We start from the raw sequence: 19667 nt of genomic DNA on the forward strand, positions 1-19667 counted from the left end.
TTTTTTTTTGTTTTGTTTTGTTTTTTGGTTTTTCGAGACAGTGTTTCTCTGTGGTTTTGGAGCCTGTCCTGGAACTAGCTCTTGTAGACCAGGCTGGTCTTGAACTCACAGAGATCTGCCTGCCTCTGCCTCCCAAGTGCTGGGATTAAAGGCGTGCGCCACCACCGCCCGGCTCCACATCTGTTTTTAAAAATGATTCTCTTTCCAGCATCTCCATCCCCATGTTACCCTGGCAACCACTGTTCCAGTTGAAAAGACTGGATGAACAAAGCAGAGCGTTAGGAGTCATTTGCCTGTTGCTGCTGTGGTCACAGGTCTGCCACAGCAAATAAATGTTCAATTCATTCTAGGGACTTCCAGTTGACTAAGTCCTCCCCACCCCCTTTTCTTTCACATAGACACACAGGTCAGTCAGACTGGAGAGGCTTCCAGGGACTTGAGAGCACCACCACGTTTACACCACGCAGGTCAACAGAGCTAGCTAGCTTCAAGCAGGGGAAAAAAAATCAGGTGTCAGTTTTCACAGTCTGGAGCTCAGATCAGAGCCTTGCTCATGGCAGGCTCAACTGAATGACTTCTCATGTCTCTCTGTGCTGCTGGTGTAGACACCCCAGCTCTCTTATACCCCACACTTCTGGTCCTTGGGTGGTACAGAGCTCTGCAGAACAGGGGAAGGATGCACTCTACCAGGGACACTGGACTCAGCCTGTGCATTTGCCAGTGCTCTCAAGGGAGACAGTAACTAGACACCTTTGGAATAGGCAGCTGTAAATATGAGGAATTTTATTTATTTTTTGCTGACATACTATGCGGCAAAACAAAATTGACACCATACAAAATAACTTTATAAAATATCATTCACATATTTTATCAGATTTACAGCATTCTGTGCATGTTAGGGGGACTACAGAAGGAGGTGAAAAACACTATACCAAACTTTCAGTATTAGTTTATACACACAGTAAGAACAACATAAGTAGCTGTTAGGTTTCCCATGAATTTATTGCAAAAATAGTGCAAACTATTTAACCTAGTAAGCTGTGAAAACAAACTTGAAAGGACCCAGCTAAGCTTAAACACGACAAGAGATGCACGGTGTCTCAGCATTCAGCTTTTCTCACCAGCTGTCTTGTCCATGCAGACCACCCAACCAGGTCAATGTGGGTGAGTGCTGAGAAAGACACGAAAGGCAGTGGCCGCTCCAAGGCCAGACTGCCCAGCGGCTGCTGAGAAAGAAAGACACGAAAGGCAGCGGCCGCTCCAAGGCCAGACTGCCCAGCGGCTGCACCCTGTCAGTGCCTTTAGGGCCATGCTACTGACTCAAAGGACGGACACCCATGAGGTCTGTGTGTGAAAGTTAAGATGCCACAACTTTGCACTGAAGGTAGCCACCCTTGGGTGAGTGGAGAAGGAAACCGAGGAAGCAGCATGAACACAAAGATCTGAGCGGCACGGCCTGCTGAGATGCGTAGTACCCTTTTCCTCAGTGTGCTTGGGGAAAGATTCCTAACGGAGGGTGACCTTTAGAACCACATACTGCAGGGAGAAAAGGAGGATACTAACTTTTTGGGTTTTTCTTTCAACAGACTAATGGGGTCCAGAAAGCATAATATCAAAACAAGTAAAATATAATGCTACATAGAAAAGCTTAAAAAAAAAAAAAAAAAACCCAAACTAAAAAGAAAACCAAAAAACCCACCAAAACAACAAACCGAAATGCAGCACACACAGGTCTTTGACTTGAGGTACCTATGTTAATTTCATCACCCGCCCAAAGTACTCGTCAGGTTAAAATAAAATGCTTCCGGCAAGCCAATTGTAGGGCATTGATTACAGAGAAAGTGCAGCAGCTCTGAGCTTCATATCCATATGCAGCATACTAAAGGGGGATTTAGTCTATAAAATATAGCTTACGTATCAACCTGATGGAAGCTTCAAAACCAAACCAAACCCACACACGTCTAACGAGAATCATCCCTTCTCTTACTTGTTTTCCTTTGAGATCCTGCAAAGGGGAGGGGTGGGAGAGGTAGAGAAAAGGGGAGAGGGTGTTCCCTAAATCACCTTTCGGAGTCTTGCCACCAAGTACAGTCGGTTCTTCTAAAATCCAGAGATCTCTTTAAAAGACTAAGACTATACACTACAGGAAAGATTCCTAACTTTATTTCTGATTGGTATAAAATCAAATTCATAAGACTCCAAAATGTTGTGTTACCTCCAAAGAACTGTTAAAAAAGATTGCCATAGTAGGAAAAGTCTAGAATTGTAAACTGCCAAATATAAAAGTGTGGAAAGTCATCGATCTCCGATCTTATTTTCTTACCCATCAAAAAGTGTTCCTGACTTCAGAAACCATGGGCTGCCGCAGAACGCACACCTTCCCCACCTCCAGCCTGGCCTCCAGACGGCCACGGGCGTGCCCCCTCCAGTGCCCGTGGTGTTTAGCACTTCCACCATGCAAACTAGGAGATGGAATCGACAACAGTCCATTTGCTGTTTATGAAATAAAGTCTTATACAAAACATGCCAGAGGAAGAGGGATACGGTCAGCTAAAAAAAAAAAAAAAAAAAAAAAAAAAAAAAAAAAAAAGCAGAAACAAGTACTTGGGGTATCTATTTTTGGGTGTGTGTGCCTCTTCAATGGCACAGAAATGAAGTGACAGCTATGAACACATGCATAGAATAGCTGGGGTATGTTATGTGAATAATGTTTGTGTAAAATTTGCTCTTGGACATATTTTCCCCCCTCCCTTTTCCAAAAAGGCAGGTTGGGATCCCAATAACAACGAGAGCAGTCAGATGGGATACTGGCATGATCAGGCGGGGCTCCCCACTTGCAAGAGAAAATGACTATTCTGAATTTCAAAAATGTATTAGGGTTAACAGAAAAGGCACAAAATAAATAAAAAATATCATTAAATAAACGGAAACGATGATTTCAAGTTTCATGTGGAGTTAGTTACGTCCCACTGTTTGGTTACATTTTCCAATTTAATTTGACAGACTTAGTAAATAGCACCCAACTGTTTAACTGAGGTAGATCCACATTGTAAAGAAAGCTGGGTCCCCTCTATCTTATCCCAAGATTGAAGATGCTTTTACAGAAACAAAAATCTGTTGTGATTTATGCAGAAGCAGTGACAGGTGGCAGTGCCCGCTGAGAGCCTGGCCTAGGAGCAGGCTGGGAAAACCTATGCCTCAGTCGTGTTCCCAGCAGCCAAGGCTCATCTCAGACTGGAGGAGAGAACCAGGCGTTTGAAGATGACCCTGCTGAGGTCTCTAGCCAGACAGGTACAGAAACGCACATGACCGACCTGTTCCCATCAAGCCAAGCCGGAGAGCACAAATGAGGGGAGAATGTAACCCTGGCAGTGACCCCTTTAACTCCAGAGGGAGCACGTGCTGGAGTTACGATTGAGCATCTGGATCTGGACAGTTGAAACGCATCTGCCTATTTTTTTATTTTTTGCATACTCTGAAATGTATAAATTCACTATCTGATTAAGGCTTAATTTAAAGTGACATCACTACTGGTATCAAGCAAGGCCTGGGCATCCTGACGATCCAAAGACTGGCATCAGACTGAAGACAATGACATGAAGCCTCAAAGTTGGGTTTAGCAGGTACTATAATTTTATAATTAATTATACAATCCATGTAGCAAATGAAAAATTATACAGAGGGGCCAAGGGTCATAAATAATAGTTTACACAGGAACTGTCAATTTACAAAACAGCACTGCGTGGTTTCTAAACCGCAAGCACAAGACATCGTCACACAGATCCACTGTACAGGTACAAACATGTCCATGACATACAGAGTACCACCTGAAACAGGCCCTTGGAGCCACTCCACTTCTCAGAAAGTAGCAAATGTTTAAATGGATGTAATACATTTTGATTCAAAATGTCTTCAAAAAATGCTTCAGTGTGTGTGTGGGAGAATAAGACTCGGCGAGGAGCCACAGGGGAACTTCTGAATTCATTTTTGGTTCTTTTTCAATTATTTTATAAAAATAAAATAAAACTAGAAAAATTGATAAAACCCAGGGTTAAACCCCTCAATACACATTAGGCAGATAATCTGAAGTATGAGAGGTAAGAGTCTGGGTTCAGGGCTACATTCTCTTCCTGCATTTGAGGCGGTAGACACTTTGTTGCACAGAAGTCTATAATTATTCTCTTACAACCTTTTGTTTTTTTGTTGTTGTTAAACAAAAACTCATTTGCTCCTACAGTTATAAATTCTTAACTTTTAACAACTACACTAAAATTCTTTTCCAAACCCAGGACTCAAATTCCAATTTAATGGGGAATTGTACCCTTTCAGGGTTTAATCACATTGGTCTATTTGGTTTTAAAGAGAAACCAAAATTGTTATTGTTAATGTATTATCCACCCACAGCCAGTGCTTCACAGACAAAGGCCTTTTCTATGCAATTAAAAAAAAAAAACCCAAACCAAAACAAAACAAAAAGAGCATATCACTTCCCCTGTTAAAACCAACAAAAACATCCCTTGACAGGGAGGGTGGTTTTAATGAGACCAGGCTAGGAAACCGCTTCATCCCTAGCTCGAGGTCAGAGATAAGAATTACACTATAGGCATGTCAAAGCTGGAGTCCTATGTTTTCGGTTTAAGTGACACCACACATAAGTGAGCAGTCTCCCCCCACGTCATAGAACAGAGTAACAACAATGAAAAAGCATTCCAAAACACCATTAGGACCAAATAGCACCTTCCGCCTGAAGACGTCACACAGATTCACAAAGACACGATTCCAATTCCCTCTAAACCTACTTCCTCTACAACAGACGGTCGTGCTGAGGGGCAGAGAACGCAAGACCTGACCTCAAACCCCAGCAAAAGGCGAGCCTACGTGTGAGGGCACAAAAGACCCAGGATGGGACTAAGGGTGCCTCTATGGCTGCAGGGCGGCATCACAGTTTGCAAGGAGGAACTGAGGAGTGACAGCTCCTTGGGTAGGGTCAACTAAAGATTAGCCCCTGCACGACTCAGGGCTTTAGGGTTGCAAGGTGTGGACTGGGTATCCAGACAGTACAGCCAGTGTCTGGAGGCAGGCCGGAGCCACCTGCGGTGCAGGATGGAGGGCCTGCCCCGCTTCAACCTCCAGCGGCCATTACCACCTGTCCCCACAGGTGTACCTCACTCTGCTGGTAGCTGGTGTCAAGTGTTCTTGTGACTACACCGATATTAAGGAGCTTGAAGAGGCAGGAAGAACTGAATGAGGAAGGTTCCCACACTTGCTTTCTGGTGACCCCCTCAGGGAAGAAGGTACTTACTGTCTGGTGCCTCAGCTTTAAACGAACTCAAATAAAGGCAGCTCTAAACAAAAACAGGAGCCCTTTTCAACCTTTTAGCCCTCAAGACTGCAGTGGCCAGGGCTTTAGGTTGCTTGGTATCCCTCAGAAGAGGGAAGGTTCCTCTTGCTGGTGCCCTCTGAGGACTGTGGCTCATACCACTGTACCTGGGTGAGGCCCCAGACAGAGCATGTCTGGAGCCCTGTGCCTCCCTGGATTCTCACCAAACCCTCAGCCAAGCCAGAGTATCCAAATAACCCGGGTGCCACAAATGCTCACACGCCATGCCTCTGTGAGCTGTCCAGGTCAAAAGAATGGAAGGTGACACCCCACCCCCAACAATGCATTAGAACTAGAGAGGAGGGATGCAAAGACATTTGGCAGAGGCCCCTCCACATCCCCCTCAATACCCAGGCACCTGCCTTCATGACACTGTCCAGCTGTGCTCACGATTTCCTAAGTCAATTAGTGGAGGAATCTGGGAGCTTATTATGCTGACTTTTCAAAATGAGGCCAAGGAAACTTTAAGAGAGGGGCCAAAGGGATGAAGGTAGAGCCATGATGTATAAGGATGGCCTTCTGGACAGCAAAGTGGTCAACCACAGGAGATCTGTCTAAGTCAGACATGCACTGTCAAACACTAGTGGGGACTTGTACTCAAACAGAGCCCATTACTCCCTCCATCTGAGGGCCTAGGGCGAGAGAGCACAGAGCTTTCAGTCCTTCGCTTTCAAAACACAAGGAAGGTCCCAAGATCAAAAGTCAGCTATGCCTGTACCGTCTGAATCCATGCAACCGCTTTAAATACATTATCTGCACGAGTCGGTGTTGGAGCACCTTTAAGAGTTTATAGTGTATAAAAAGGAAGGAGAGAGCAGGGAACCCATTCATAAGTAAGCAAGCAGGGGAAAAGATGCAAAACCAGGCAGGAACAGGCTGCCTCCAGGCTCAGCCACAAGTAGCCCTGCACGGAGTCGCTCCCAACAGCCTGGAGGATGTACGTTCCCCATGCAGAGAAGCCCTTCTGCCAGCCTCTCAGGTGCTAGAATCTTGTAGCTGGGCGGTGTTGAGGTTATCCCTGGTCAGCGATAGCGGAGGGGGCCGCCCCAGGTCACAGTATGGCACACACATTTTCAAGCCAGAGCTGAACAGAGTTCACAACTCAGTTGATTCAGGCGATATTTTGGCTATATTCAGTGTGGATAGCGGTGCTTCAGAGCAAACATAAACCAATGAGAAGTCAGAGGTAGCTTTTATGCATCTGTCTAAAAGGTTTGGAGAAACCACCTTCTGTAGTGATTTGGCTAAGCCGATACATTCAACTTGAGACAATAAATGGCAGAACAAATCCAAAAGACACAAGGTGAGGGCTCTGCAATGGCACTGACATCACACACACACACACACACACACACACACACACACACACACAGAGCGGTTTGAATGTAAAAGCTCCTTTTGTTTCAGACACTGGGTACCCTGACCACAGACAGTTTATGTGGGGCTGACTAGAGAGAGCCTGTACTTAGAACCCAGCAGGGTCACAAGGCATGAGGGGCTGCACCGGGCTTCAGATGTCCCTGCCATCCATCGATGCACCATAAACGACAGTCTGACACAGCAGTGACCTCACAGCTTTAAGTTGAGGGCTGGTCAAAGAAATGCAGCGATGGCCCGTTAACACTGGCTGGGCCATTCTGATGTCATCCAAGCTGACAAAGGCCACAGGACTAGAATGACATAGTTCTGGGGGCCTGGCAGATCACAAGAAAACTAAACAGACCAAAAGCGCCACAAAGACGCCTAACTAATCCATTTACATTCAAGCCTTCAGGTCTCAGAGAGCATGCTGTCCTGTTCAGAGGTGAACTTCTTGTCCGAAAACAAGACAAGTCTAGTCCACAATGCTTGAGAGAACAGAGTCCAGTCTGCACACTCTAGCATATAATACTGAAATGTGTGTTGGGATCGCAGAAGCAAGGCAATGTCCCACATAAACATCAACTCCTGCCACTGTGAATCTGTTTACAATCACTTCAACGAGTACAGCAGATATGGAGTTGGATGCAGTAAATAAACTGTCGCAAGATCAGTGCAACTTCCAGGAGCCAGCGGGTCTGCAACAGGGCACCCAGAACAAAGCTAGCGCACTGCCTGCAGTGAGCCAGGCAGCATGGTTACTGTGGGGAAGGGCTTAAAACAAAGTGTTTACATTTGCAAATGAGGCGTATGAACACCAAGGGAGTGTAACTTCTACTTAGGGCACATTCCTTTTTTCAGGGGTGTAGAAATGAGTCAGGGAGGTCACAGAAAGGTTGCTTATGGCTTGTCTGGGGCCACAGGGATTGTCCACTGCCCACATAGCAAAATGCCCATGAAAAATCCTTGTAACAATCCAAAAGGTCAGGGACATGGCTGAAGGACCCTGAAGGTTCCTGTGACCAGCCAGTGCTACCACCACAGGGCCAAGAGAGGTCACCCAGCCCTAAGGCCTCCTGGACACTCAAGGGTCCCAGCTGCATGACTCGGGGCCGGTCTACCCTTAACACATTGTATCAAATATAGAATTTGATTGAAAAACTGCTTGTAAAAATAAAATTATAATCACCCTGCAGATCAATACAAAAGCATACTGCTGCATCTATAAGAAAAACAATTCATCCAGAAAAACTACATCTGTGGCTTCCAAAAATAAAGCATCCGCAAGCCCGAAGGTAAACATTGGGTCATTTATAAAAGTTAGGGGAAACAATCTCTACCATGTCCATCAGGTACTACATGCATTGGGACAGCCAACTCAGCCGAATCAAACCAGAGCAGGAGAGAGAAAATAAATAGCAACATTTGCACTTAAAAATAATAAAATAATATCTAACAACAACAAAAAAACCCTGCCCAACCCCACCGCTGGGGCTGTCTTTCTGTCGAGCGCTCAGTAACAGGTAAACATTAGGAAAACAGGTGTTGGGTCAGCTGCAGACAGCATGGAGCGAGCAGCTTCCCCACTGGCAGTGCCCTGTGGCCTAGAGGCCAGTAAGCTGGTGGGTGTGAGGAGTGGTGAAGAGGCCAAATCTGGGGAAAGCAGAATGGACCAAAGAGTATCAAGTGTGCATGTGAGGCCATCCCCAGACAGCCCCTTTCTAGAAGTACAGGTAGGCTGAGCTTCAGGGCCAACGGGAACTAAGACAATCTAGGCTGGGAACGCGTTGTGACAGGATGGGAGTTTTGATAGTATTAAGAGCTCATCTACACAATGGGGCCTTGTGGTCTCCCTAGAGTTTTGAACTGCTTCATCAGCAAGGCGAGAATTTGCTGCATGGTGCACACAGTGGTGAAGGGATTGAAGTCATGACTGGTTTTTGAAAAGTAAATATCCTACAATATACTAGGAAGAGTCCCAGCATGGGAGTCTGATCAGGTAGCCTCTCTTAGAGACAGGCACATCCTAATTTCCCTTCCAAATGGATACAGAGCATAACAACATAATCACATTCAGTTTGCTTAAAGCAAGGCACACCTTACTTATCAGTGGGGTTGGGAACACAGCTAGCTAGTGGGCACCTCAACCTTGGCCAAGTTTCTCCCACAAGGAGATACTTCAGGAGCTAGCGGCCCCTGTCGCCAGCTGTAGGTGCAGGTGCAGTCTGAGAACTGGCTCCCACAGAAGACTGAGGTCTCACTACCTCAAAATTTATGCTAATAAGGGGAGGGCAAAAAAATTGGGGGAAACAATTATTTACCTGAGAAATTGGAACTCCAGCCATTTATGAACTGCACCATGGGACGTGTGGACGATGTGTACCTAAACCCAATCAGGGGTGTTTGGTCTGGGGAAGGTTTTCATGTTCAAAGTGTCACAAATAAGCGTGGGCCAAAGAAAGCACTTTCCTCAAGTACTTTAGCCCATCAAAAAGAAAACTTATCCTTCAAGATGATCAAAACAAACAAAATTCCCATCTCAGATGTCCTCCCCAGCTCACAGTGCTCCTAGGTGTGAGCTCAGGCAGGTTCCTTCCTGCTCCCTTGGCCTCATGAGGGACTACCTCAGAAAGCCTCCAGACACATGGGGGTGGGGATAGGGGGCTAAAACACAGATGCCCAGCCGGCTGCAAGCGCCAGATCCAAAAGGCTAGCAGCAGGCCTGAGAATCTGCATTCTAGCACACTCATTTGCATGACTGAGATCCCATGGCAAGGGGCTAAGGACACACCTTTGAGACATGGTCTTTATGGTTTTTTTTTGTATTTTATAATTTTTTTATTTTTTATATTATTATTATTATTATTATTATTTTTTTGGTTTTAGAGTAGGGTTTCTCTGTGTATCTTTGGCTGTCCTGGAACTCACTCTGTAGACCAGGCTGGCCTCAAACTCACAAAGATCCGCCTGCCTCTGCCCCCCAAGTGCTGGGATTAAAGGCGTGCGCCATGACACCCAGTGAGACATATGGTTTTAAGGATAGCTGAAAAACAATCTAATTTCAGATTCTAAAAGTTTACCAGCTGAACAAGTTTTTCAGCCTGACCGTGCTTAGTGAGTTAAAGTGTTTTTATATCCTTTTCGAAACAGTCTGAGAAAGTTCCACTTGCCAATGGGATAGCGGGCAGCCCCAGTGCTTCTGAGACCGAGGTTTGTCACGTTAAAAGATTTTTAAAGACACAGCAAGAAGAGACTAATGTCATTAGTAAGACACCCACATGCACACAGACACACACCCCGCTGAGGGTATGACTTCCCAGGTCACTGTGTCTGCCCCACCACCAGATGCAGAGCAGGTGGATGATGGGCAGTGGTGGCACTGTGTCCTCTAGCACGAGGTGCCAACCACGGTGGGGGGCAGGGTGGGCACCCTCCCTCCCTCCCTCCACCGCAGGGTCAGAGGTAAATCACACAGAGTTGGGGGGGGGTGAGGACCATCAGCAGGGGCAGAGAAAACCCACAGAGCACAAAGCAGCAAGGAAGAGGAGGCCCGGTTCCTACCGGGAACTTGTGTGTGGAACGCGGACCCGATTCTCACTCAGCTTCAGGACAAGCACGAAGAGTCCCACTGGACACACACACTGAAGTGGCTGCTGCCACCTACAGAACCACGCATAGTGTTCCTTCTCAGTTCAGTGGTCTCTAGGTTGGCAAAGCCAGGTTGGGGCCCAGAAGCAAATACCACCCAGAGCAGTCTGTGCTTTCCCTGCTGGCCTTGCCCACCGCCAGCTCCTCCTACCGGCCCATCCCATGCCAGCAGAGCCACCATCGGCAGCTCTCTCTCCATTTCAGTGCATAGATCCTATGAAAGCCATCTTCCAGACTGCACCCAGAGAGAGGTGCACTCTGATGAGAGCTTGTTCCCCAGCAATGGAAGAATAAATAAAATCCATTTGTGCTTCATCGGCTGAGCGATACACATGGATGAGGCAGGGGAGGACGGCAAATTACTGGCAAGCACACTGTCCTTCCCAGAGGTACAGGCTACACAGTCCACACTGGGGAGGGGGAAGAAGGAGGGGTGCATCGCTGTCACATGAAGCCAGTTGCATATTCTTCTACGTAAGCACTAAAAGCCACAAGAGGTGGCCTGTCTCCAGGCTCCAAACAGCTCCTGATATGGGAAACAGGTCACAAGAAGCACCCCATAGTCAACAAAAGGAAAACAGCATCTACCTACCACATTTAATACTGCAAACCAGATATATATATTCTTCTCTTACATTAAAGACATAACAGTGAAAAAGGATTGTACTGTATTTACCACCACAGACCCGTATTCTTTAGAAACTTTGGAAAATAAATGTCACAGTCCTACAGGACAAATCTTATGATTAGACTGTCAGTATATTGTCTTTTTTTCTCTTTTTAAATAAATTTTTATCAAAATGGCACTTGTCTGCCAATCTCTCGGACCCGTCACTGCTGCAAACACACGTGACTGTCCTCTGCCACTATGCCTTCGTTCAGGCCTCGAGGGCAGGCAGTGGCAGGCGAGAAACACCATGGATACCAAGCAGCCACCTGCCCCGGGGCTGCAGAGCACGTGGCACCCCTAGAACAACATTAGTGACAACTTCTTAGGGTCAGGCTTTAAAACCCCAGTGGTGATGGTGTTGCTTTCACGCTCAGAGCCTTCACAGCTAGTTAGAGCCCAGCGGTTTCATTGCGAATCAGGTGTTAAAAACGAGTAAATCGAATGACCAAATAAATTAAAAATGTTTTAAAGCCCTGAGAGTTCATAGACTGCTTTGAGGACATTTTGTTGTTTTGTTTTTAGGAAACACGGGACTCTTTCAGTGAGCAGCTTATAGGTTTTGGCAAACCACGTTTCCTACAATGGGGTCTCATACAGGCCTGCAGCTCAAAATCCAAGTTTGAAATCTGGGACAGAAGGCATTCTGGAAAATGGAGGATCTAATAAAACCAAAGACGTCTCATGTTCGATGCTGGCTGTCACGGAAGGGCTGGGCATCTGTTGGTCTGAGTGTAGCTGGTCTCGTGTGAATCCAACTTGGTACACAATCGCTAAACACTACAACATGTCAAGCAAAGTACATGGTGCGCAGTGTGTCCTGGTGGACCTGGACCGCTTTGGCCAGGGCTTGGTGATCTCGCCCGTTGCTCTGCCCAGAGGTATGGCTTCCTTCAGCGCTGCAGAGGAAGAGAAAGAATGTAGTCTTTACCGAACACCAATCCAGGAACAGGAACTCGACACGCAGGGAAAGCAGCATGGCTGCGGCCACACAGCTGACGAACGGCCACGGAGATGGCCACTACCCTCCAGGGAAAGCAGTCATCAGCGCCTACAAGAAATCAGCCTTGTCTCAAACCCCTTCCCAGGTGTGACACTTACCTGTCATGTTCTTTATCCACCAGGTGGTATCTGGCGCGGAAGGCCACCAGGTGAGCGTAGTAGGCTGGCGCCGGTATGGACACAGAGCGTGTGCAGCGCACGTAGGTGTGACACAGCTGGTAGGTCAGGATCTGCAGCTCGTCAGACGAGAAACGATTGTCATCCCAAAGCACGTGGTAGTGAGAAGGCCGGCTTGTCCCCTGAAAGAGGTCAGAGGTCACAAGAGTCAACAGGAGCAGACCTTTACCAAGAACAACAATAATTATTCCTGCTAAGACAGGCATGCTGGCACACATCTGTGAGTCTGCCCTTGGGAGGCTGAGGAGGAGGAGGATTCAAATTTGAGGCCACAGTAAGTAAAACAAATACCCTGTCTTTAAAACCCTCAAATCATCTATTTCAAAACCGTGCCCATCTCAGAGTAATATTAATGCAGCTAAGACTCAAGACAGCCAGCAGAGAAAATTTTCAATGTTTCTAATACAGAGAAACTGTTCAAAGTCTGAGGTGCCTGATGGGTGTGAAGGCTACTCCACCCTACCGTCATAGGCTGCATACCTGTGTTAAAATATCACATTGTACCCCACATCCTAGAAATCTGATGTAGCAATAAAAAATAACATTTTAGAAGGGGCTGAGTGAAAGACAATGCCCCCTAGATATACTGGATATTCTACAATGTTTTATTTATTATACCAAGAAAAAAAAAAAACAACTCTCAAAGCTACATTTTAACATTTAAAAAGTAGGGGTTGGGAATATTTGATGGTGCTTTTCCCTCCAAAGACTCCTGCAAGGAAGAGTGGCATTCACCTAGCAGAAAGAGTGGTGGCTCCTCCCTGTCTACTTGCTATCAGTCTTCAAAGACCTTACCCTAGCAGCAGGAAGATGGTGGGATGCTGGCTTCCAGAAGAGTCACAGACCATCCCAGCACCCTCCTTGTCCCGGCATTTTATTGGTAGCCAGCATGCAGCTGAACTTGAGCTCCTTCAGGCCCCAACTAGGGTGGCTTCCTGTAGCCTCAACTTCTAGCTCACTCGCTGCCAGGATGAGCACTCCGCACCCCTTGACCACTGCTGTCCCTTCCACAATGGTCTCACCACACCCACTTCCACACAGGTTCCTGCTACCTCTTCTTTCCCAGTGTCTGACCCCAAAACAGTGTTGGTACCGGGCCCGAGGCCACCTCTCCTGGCCACAGAGTACCTGGAGCCCCGGAGGCACACGTACAGCACATCTCAAATGACGACAACACCGCAAACGCTCCAGATCGCCAAACGCAGCGTCCCTCCTTACCTGGATGCCGGCGTGACTGCACAGGTAGAAGTCAAATTCAGTCGGATGGGTGATTTTTGTGTCTACGGTTGTGCCTGCTGGAATGTTCCCACTCTTCCCAACCTGCAGCAACAGAGAGAGCTCATCAGGTGTGGCAGGGATGGTGGGCAGAGCTTGTTGTTTACGCTGCAGCCAGATGCTCCCTTCAAGCAGTCTGTTTTCTAAAGGATCTGCATTAAAAAGGCTCCAACTCTCTATGTGGCTAAGGATGAGACCAACTCATGATATCCCCACCACCGCCTCCCAAGTGCTGGAATAGCATTGTGTATCATTGTGCTTAGCTAGAAATATTTCATTTATGAGAGAGAGAGACACCACTGGGGTAGTTACTTTGTACTTTTCTTACTAGCACAGCAATAATGCCATGAAATCCCTCTACTGTTTATTTATAGAGAGAGTCTCGTGTAGCCCAGGCTGGACTAGAACTCACTGAGTAGTGCAGACTGGACTCAACTCATGGCATGCCCCAGAGTGTGGAATAGCAGGCATGCGTGACTATGCTCAGCTAAACAATTCCACACACCATCTCCACTTCTTGTGTTGGCAGAATGGACACACACTGTCAGAACTGTGCTCCGAGCTGGCTATGGATCTGCACTCCCACCCCAGCATGGGCATCGCCTCTTGGGTACTGGGGGCCATGTCTTGGTCAGTTCTCCCAACAGCCTTATCCTTGCAGGCAGGGCCAGGGAAAGAAGTGGAGACTCGTGGTCAAGGGGCTGAGGAGTGGACATACAGGGCGGATCCCAGTCACATGTTCATGTCTCTCCACACGTAAATAACCCGTCTCCTTTCTAAAACTGCATGAATGATGTTTTTGTTTCTATAGTCTTTCTGCTATTACTCCTTTGCTGTTCTCTGCCACCCTCTCTGAGGACCCACAGCTGAGGTTTGGTGAGAAATCTGCCTAGAATGCTTTCTGGCATGGTGACTTTCAAAAATGAACTTTTGGGTTAAGTTCCTGAGTTGATTTTGTAAATACACATAACTCCTCCATAGGCATCTGGGACATACTACAAAATTCATTAGCTAAGAGTCACATCTGTAGGAACTGACATCACCAGTCTCCTCTGCTTCCCTGGAGGGGATCCTCTGCCCCCTGCACATTCCGGGAAGCATCCTCACTATTTTCTAATTGTTGCCCACTCTGGGGAAGGAAGCCCTAATACCCCTGGCAACAAAGACGCAGGGCTGCAAGGGACCCCAGCTACAGGCTCCACAGCTTCCCTTCATGGTCTGCAGGGTCATTTCACATTTATAATAAATGCATTCACGTCTCCAAGCTGAGCTGATCTGGTATGAAACCATTTGGTTTTGTTCAGCTGTGAGCGCTCTGGAGTTCCTATTTGTTCTATCTTTAATGCATGAGCTACGGGCAGCGAAGTGAAAGTGTCAAGCATCCTAAAACCTCATTTGCATAATGATCAAAACACATGGCTTCTACAAGATCAAGGTTTGGAAACCACCTGAGACTTCCGTGTCCTCCCATGGGAGCCCGCCACCTGCTGTCCTTCTCACCACACCCCACGCTCTGCTCCCACTCATTCTTGCCTGGTTCAGGTTCTGGCAGGTGTGTTACAGCATCCACCCGTGACCCTGTACCTGTCATTTCCCCTCTATGTCATTTTACTTAGTATACAGCTCTGGGACACTGCTGATCACAGCTACAGTATTTTATTGGTGAGTGGTTCCTTTCATTGTGGCAAAAAATACCTCCCCACAAATACTGAGCCACCCTGGAGGCCACCAGGCCGAGCTGAACTGCAATAACCACCATGGTGTGATGATCCTAGCCCAATGGGTCTTGCACTCCCAGTGCTGGCTTCAGGCTCTGGTAGACACCCTGAACTCCTGCCCCTTTGGGCAGGCAACCTATGTCTCCCGGGCAAGTGCCCTATACACAGCTGTGGGCATCATTGTAGTGTTAAAAGCAGAGAAAACACTTTTCTGGGTCTTAGGAGATCAGTGCAGTGTGTGCCATGCAAGCAGAGGATCTGGGTTTAACACTAGGCCTGCATGAGCTCTGACAGGGTCTCTTCCCCCCTGAAACACCTCTAGATCATTTATTGGGAAAATGACATTTCATGCCTGGGCCTTCCTCATGAAGTTCAGCCTCTTCAAACAGGCTCCCCAGATTGTGGCAGACACAGGGCTGTGACTCACCCGCTCATTCTTATCTGTGCAGAAGAGGCGTGTGTGGTGGCGCTTCTGCACCACGATGAATGTGATCCCTGGCTGATAGTCCTTCTCCAGCTTGATGCAGGCCTCTCGGATGGCCAGCAGCTCATGATGGAGGACCTGCAGGATAGGGGCAGGCATCAGAGGCCTTGCTCTGCAGGCAGCTTAGCCAGCACTGGGCCAGTGAGCCACTGTGCCTTCTGCCGGCTGTCCTGATAAAAAGACTGGCCAAATGCAGACTTGAGAGAAAAGGGTTTATCTACACCTAGCTTATACTTCCAGACCACAGCCGAGGGAAGGAAGGGTAGAAACTCAACAGAAAACGTGAAGTACGTTACTTGCTAGCTTGTTTTCTTTCATTTTTATTCATTCTGATTAGCCTGTAATTGACGAGGTGGACAAGAATGGCCCTGAATTCACAGCGATCTACCTCCTCTGCCTCCTCACTGCTGGGGTTAACAGCATGCAAACTAAACTCAGCTCAGCTAGCTTTTCTCATATAGCCTAGGCCGACCTGTCCGGGGACAGCACTGCCACAGTAGACGGTGCCCTTACGTCAAGTAGCAATATGAAACTGTCCCACAAATATGATGCCTGATTGAGACAATTTCTTAATTGAGGTTCCCCTTTTCCAGAAAACTCAAGTTTATATAGATGTGATAGTAAAAATTATGACCAAACTTTTATCTACATGGAGACTACTGAGGGCACCCAGGCTTCATGGTTAAAATTAGAAAGCGCACAAAACTGCACAGTATCAGGGCTGGAGAGATGGCTCAGAGGTTACGAGCATTGCCTGCTCTTCCAAAGGTCCTGAGTTCAATCCCCAGCAACCATATGGTGGCTCACAACCATCTGTAATGGGGCCTGGTGCCCTCTTCTGGCCTGCAGGCATACATGCAGACAGAATATTGTATACATAATAAATAAGTATTAAAAAAAAACTGCACGGTATGGAACCCACAGTGGTCTCACGGTGCTCAGTAAACAGCACTGTGAAGACTCATGGACATGGACAACTGAGCCATTTGCTTGCTTCCTGAGAGTAAAGGAAAGGCGAATGGAGCAAACGCTATCTTAAATCAGACCTGGGCTGCTTGGCTCCGCCACCAAGCAGAACTCAGCTGCATTGACGATGTCATGTAACGAGTGTCAGGGTTTGCTATATAAGTGTGGGGACTTTTGTTGAGATAGTGTCTCCCTCAGCCTCTTCCCTCAAGCACTCTTCCCACCCAAGACTCCAGAGCGGCTGGGCCTGCAGATAGAAACTAAAGCCAGGGGCTCGTCAGCTTTGTCTCTGTGTCCCCCCCCTCCCCACCCCCCAGCCTTTCTTTCTGAGACAAGGGCTTGCTACACTGCCCTTGCAGGACTGGAACTCAGAGATCTGCCTGCCTCTGCCTCCTGAGAGCTGGGATTAAAAGGTAAGTGCTACCATGCCTGGCACCTCAGATTAATTCAGATTTAATGTTTCTAAAGTATGCCTAGAATTCCAGTGAGACAATGCGGTCATGGGGATTCTGGGATTCTCTGAGGGGGAGAGCTGAGACAGGCAGATCCAGCCTCTCTACCAGGGAGGAGCATGCGGAAAAACTAGGAGCACAGGGGTTCTATTTAAAGGCAACAGGGCTCTGGTCACAAAAGTGCATTGTGGAAGCTGTCACCAAGGCTCTTGCAGAGCACAGTTCTAGGGCTTGGCCAGGAAGGCCGAGGCAGACAGTCTATTCTCTCCCAGGAGCCATGAGTATATGTTCTGAAAAGGAAAAGCTGCAGCTTGTGCCTGGACAGGAAGGCAAACACACACGTCCTCTGTTGTCTGCCATCAGCCTGTGATCAAGGCAAGTAGAATCCCAAGCACTTCGGACCTCAGGAATACCCAGGGCAGATACCAACGCTCCCCAAGAAGGCGGGACCCGTCCTCCTCACTGAGTGTGATCCACATGTCTTATTTCTCCATTCCCTGCCACCGGCTCTCAACAAAGCAGCTGCTGGGATGCTGGGTGAGGTGGAGAAGGAACTAGCCTGGGCCAGCAGGGGAACCCCAGGGCAGTGGCTTCTTGAGTTCCAGGTCACAGTGGGCTCATACTGCTACTGCAGTTTGGCTGGAATACCTACAAGTCCCCTCTTCTCACTGTCCTGGGCTTACAGCTCTCCACACCCACTGTATTGGTCCCTAGACACCACCTTCAAAGAGCTCCAAATTGTCATCAGACCCTAAACACAAATTCTCATATTCCTCAGCCAGGTTCTACCCTCACCTAGGTCTCCACTGCCCAAGCTTGTATCCACAACTCTACTCCTGCCTTCCCCCACCACAGGCCTCAAAATTTCATGCAGCACAGCCCAAACCCATAATCTGCCTTCCACACTGTGACCAGCCAATCAACAAAAGCCAAGAAGACAGTTTGGTGCAGCCTACCTGCTGGAACTGGCCTTCAGAGACACCATCTCTGTAGAAGATGATGCGGGTGGGCTTGAAGCGTGTCGATTTATAGAACTGAATGAGCAGCTCCCGCACCATGGCAGCCAGGTCCTGGATGATCTCCTGTCGATGCTGCTGTACACGCACGGTGGCGCAGTAGCGGTTGGGGTGTGCGTCCATGCTGCCCACAACCTGTGGGACATACAGTCAGCAAGTGGCAAGGGCTTCAGCGGTCCCTCCTTCTAGGGTCCTGCAAAGAAGCATCTCCCCACAATGTCCCTCACAGCAGAAGGTGCTGCTAAATACCTTCCAAAGATGAGACATTTGCCCTAAAGTACACAAGAAAAGGCAAAACTGGCCGGGTGGTGGTGGCGCCTGCCTTAAAACCCAGCACTTGGAAGGAAGAGGCGGGAACTCACTCTGAGTTCCATGCCAGCCTGGTTTACAGAGCGAGATTCAGGACAGCCAGGGTTGCTACATAGAGACACGCTGTCTTGAAAAACGGGAAAACCAAAATTAGGGGGGAAAAAAACCGAAAAGGCAAAACTTAGCCTGTGTGTAAGGTCAGACGTGGTTGAATTATCTGTGTAAAAAAAGCAACTGGGGGTGCCTCTTGTTTAGAGCAAACACTTCTCCAAAAAGCCATATGCACATCAAAGACTTAGTGTCTCCAGACTTCCGTCCCTAGGAAGGTCACAGCCCCTTGAAGGAAGCCAGCTGGCTCTTCAAGGGGTTATCTGATGAAGCAAATAGGAGAGCCAGAGTACAAACCACGATCCTTCTAGGGTTGAGATCAGGGGACCAAGGGGACCGTTACAGCTAGGTCCTGCCCATTTCTGAGCTGTGGGAAGCACTTCCTTATACCTTGAAAGCTCTAAGGGAAGGGCTCCATGTCCCTGAGAAGTAGGTGATCTGCCACCCCTCTGAGAAGCTTTACAGAATTCCTAACCCTGCCCGGGGTTACAGTTTTTGTCTCAAACTGACAGTTTCCCTCTTAAATAGACCCCAAAGTTTTGCAAGTTGGTGTAAATAGAAATAAGTCAACATGAATGGAAACCTATTCCTACTGACTGAGAACTGTGGGCACCAGGAATAAACACATAGATATCTGCTCCTTAGAAGTTGAGAAGCCTGGCTCTAAAACCTGATCTTGTTTGTCAGCTCACCTACATCTGCCATCAGCTTACACCTGAGCAGCCGGGAACGCTGCAAGGGATTTTCTAGACTGCATCACCAGAGGTGAGAAGATCTACTCTAAATCTGAGTCACACCTAGTGGCAGCCTTTTGTTTTTGCCTGCTTGCCCAAGCTCTTGTTGGCCAGTTTGTCCATATTGTTGCTGCAGGCAGATTCCAATTTAGACTAAAAACCAGCAACTGGGATTGCAGAGAGACATCCAACCTCATGGACTAAACAACTACTGATTATTCTTGGCCTTTTCATTGTAATACTATATGCTATAAGTGTGTGTGTATGTGCGCGTGCGCACGCATTTTGGACTAATACACTGCTCCAAGCCTTCAAAGCTTAGAGGATCTGTGACCGGTGAACCAGAAAAAAAACAAAAAATGGTGACCAGGT

The 19667-nt window shown here is 47.6% G+C and overlaps 1 protein-coding gene across 1 annotated transcript in view; it reads right to left on the bottom strand.

Annotated features, from left to right (window-relative positions):
• Positions 1 to 2584: 2584 nt before the first annotated feature.
• The window catches only part of Ago2 (argonaute RISC catalytic component 2), an 80499-nt gene continuing 63416 nt past the window's right edge, over positions 2585 to 19667 (bottom strand). Inside the window, exons 15-19 of the mRNA XM_057791256.1 lie at positions 18085 to 18279; positions 15654 to 15788; positions 13452 to 13553; positions 12156 to 12355; positions 2585 to 11953 (exon numbers count right to left, since the gene is read on the bottom strand). Of these exons, the coding sequence (XP_057647239.1) occupies positions 11845 to 11953; positions 12156 to 12355; positions 13452 to 13553; positions 15654 to 15788; positions 18085 to 18279 (741 nt within the window). The 3' untranslated portion in view covers positions 2585 to 11844. The remainder of the gene's footprint in view (positions 11954 to 12155; positions 12356 to 13451; positions 13554 to 15653; positions 15789 to 18084; positions 18280 to 19667) is intronic.

The sequence above is a fragment of the Chionomys nivalis genome, chromosome 17, assembly GCF_950005125.1.
Source record: "Chionomys nivalis chromosome 17, mChiNiv1.1, whole genome shotgun sequence".
Lineage (NCBI taxonomy): Eukaryota > Metazoa > Chordata > Mammalia > Rodentia > Cricetidae > Chionomys > Chionomys nivalis.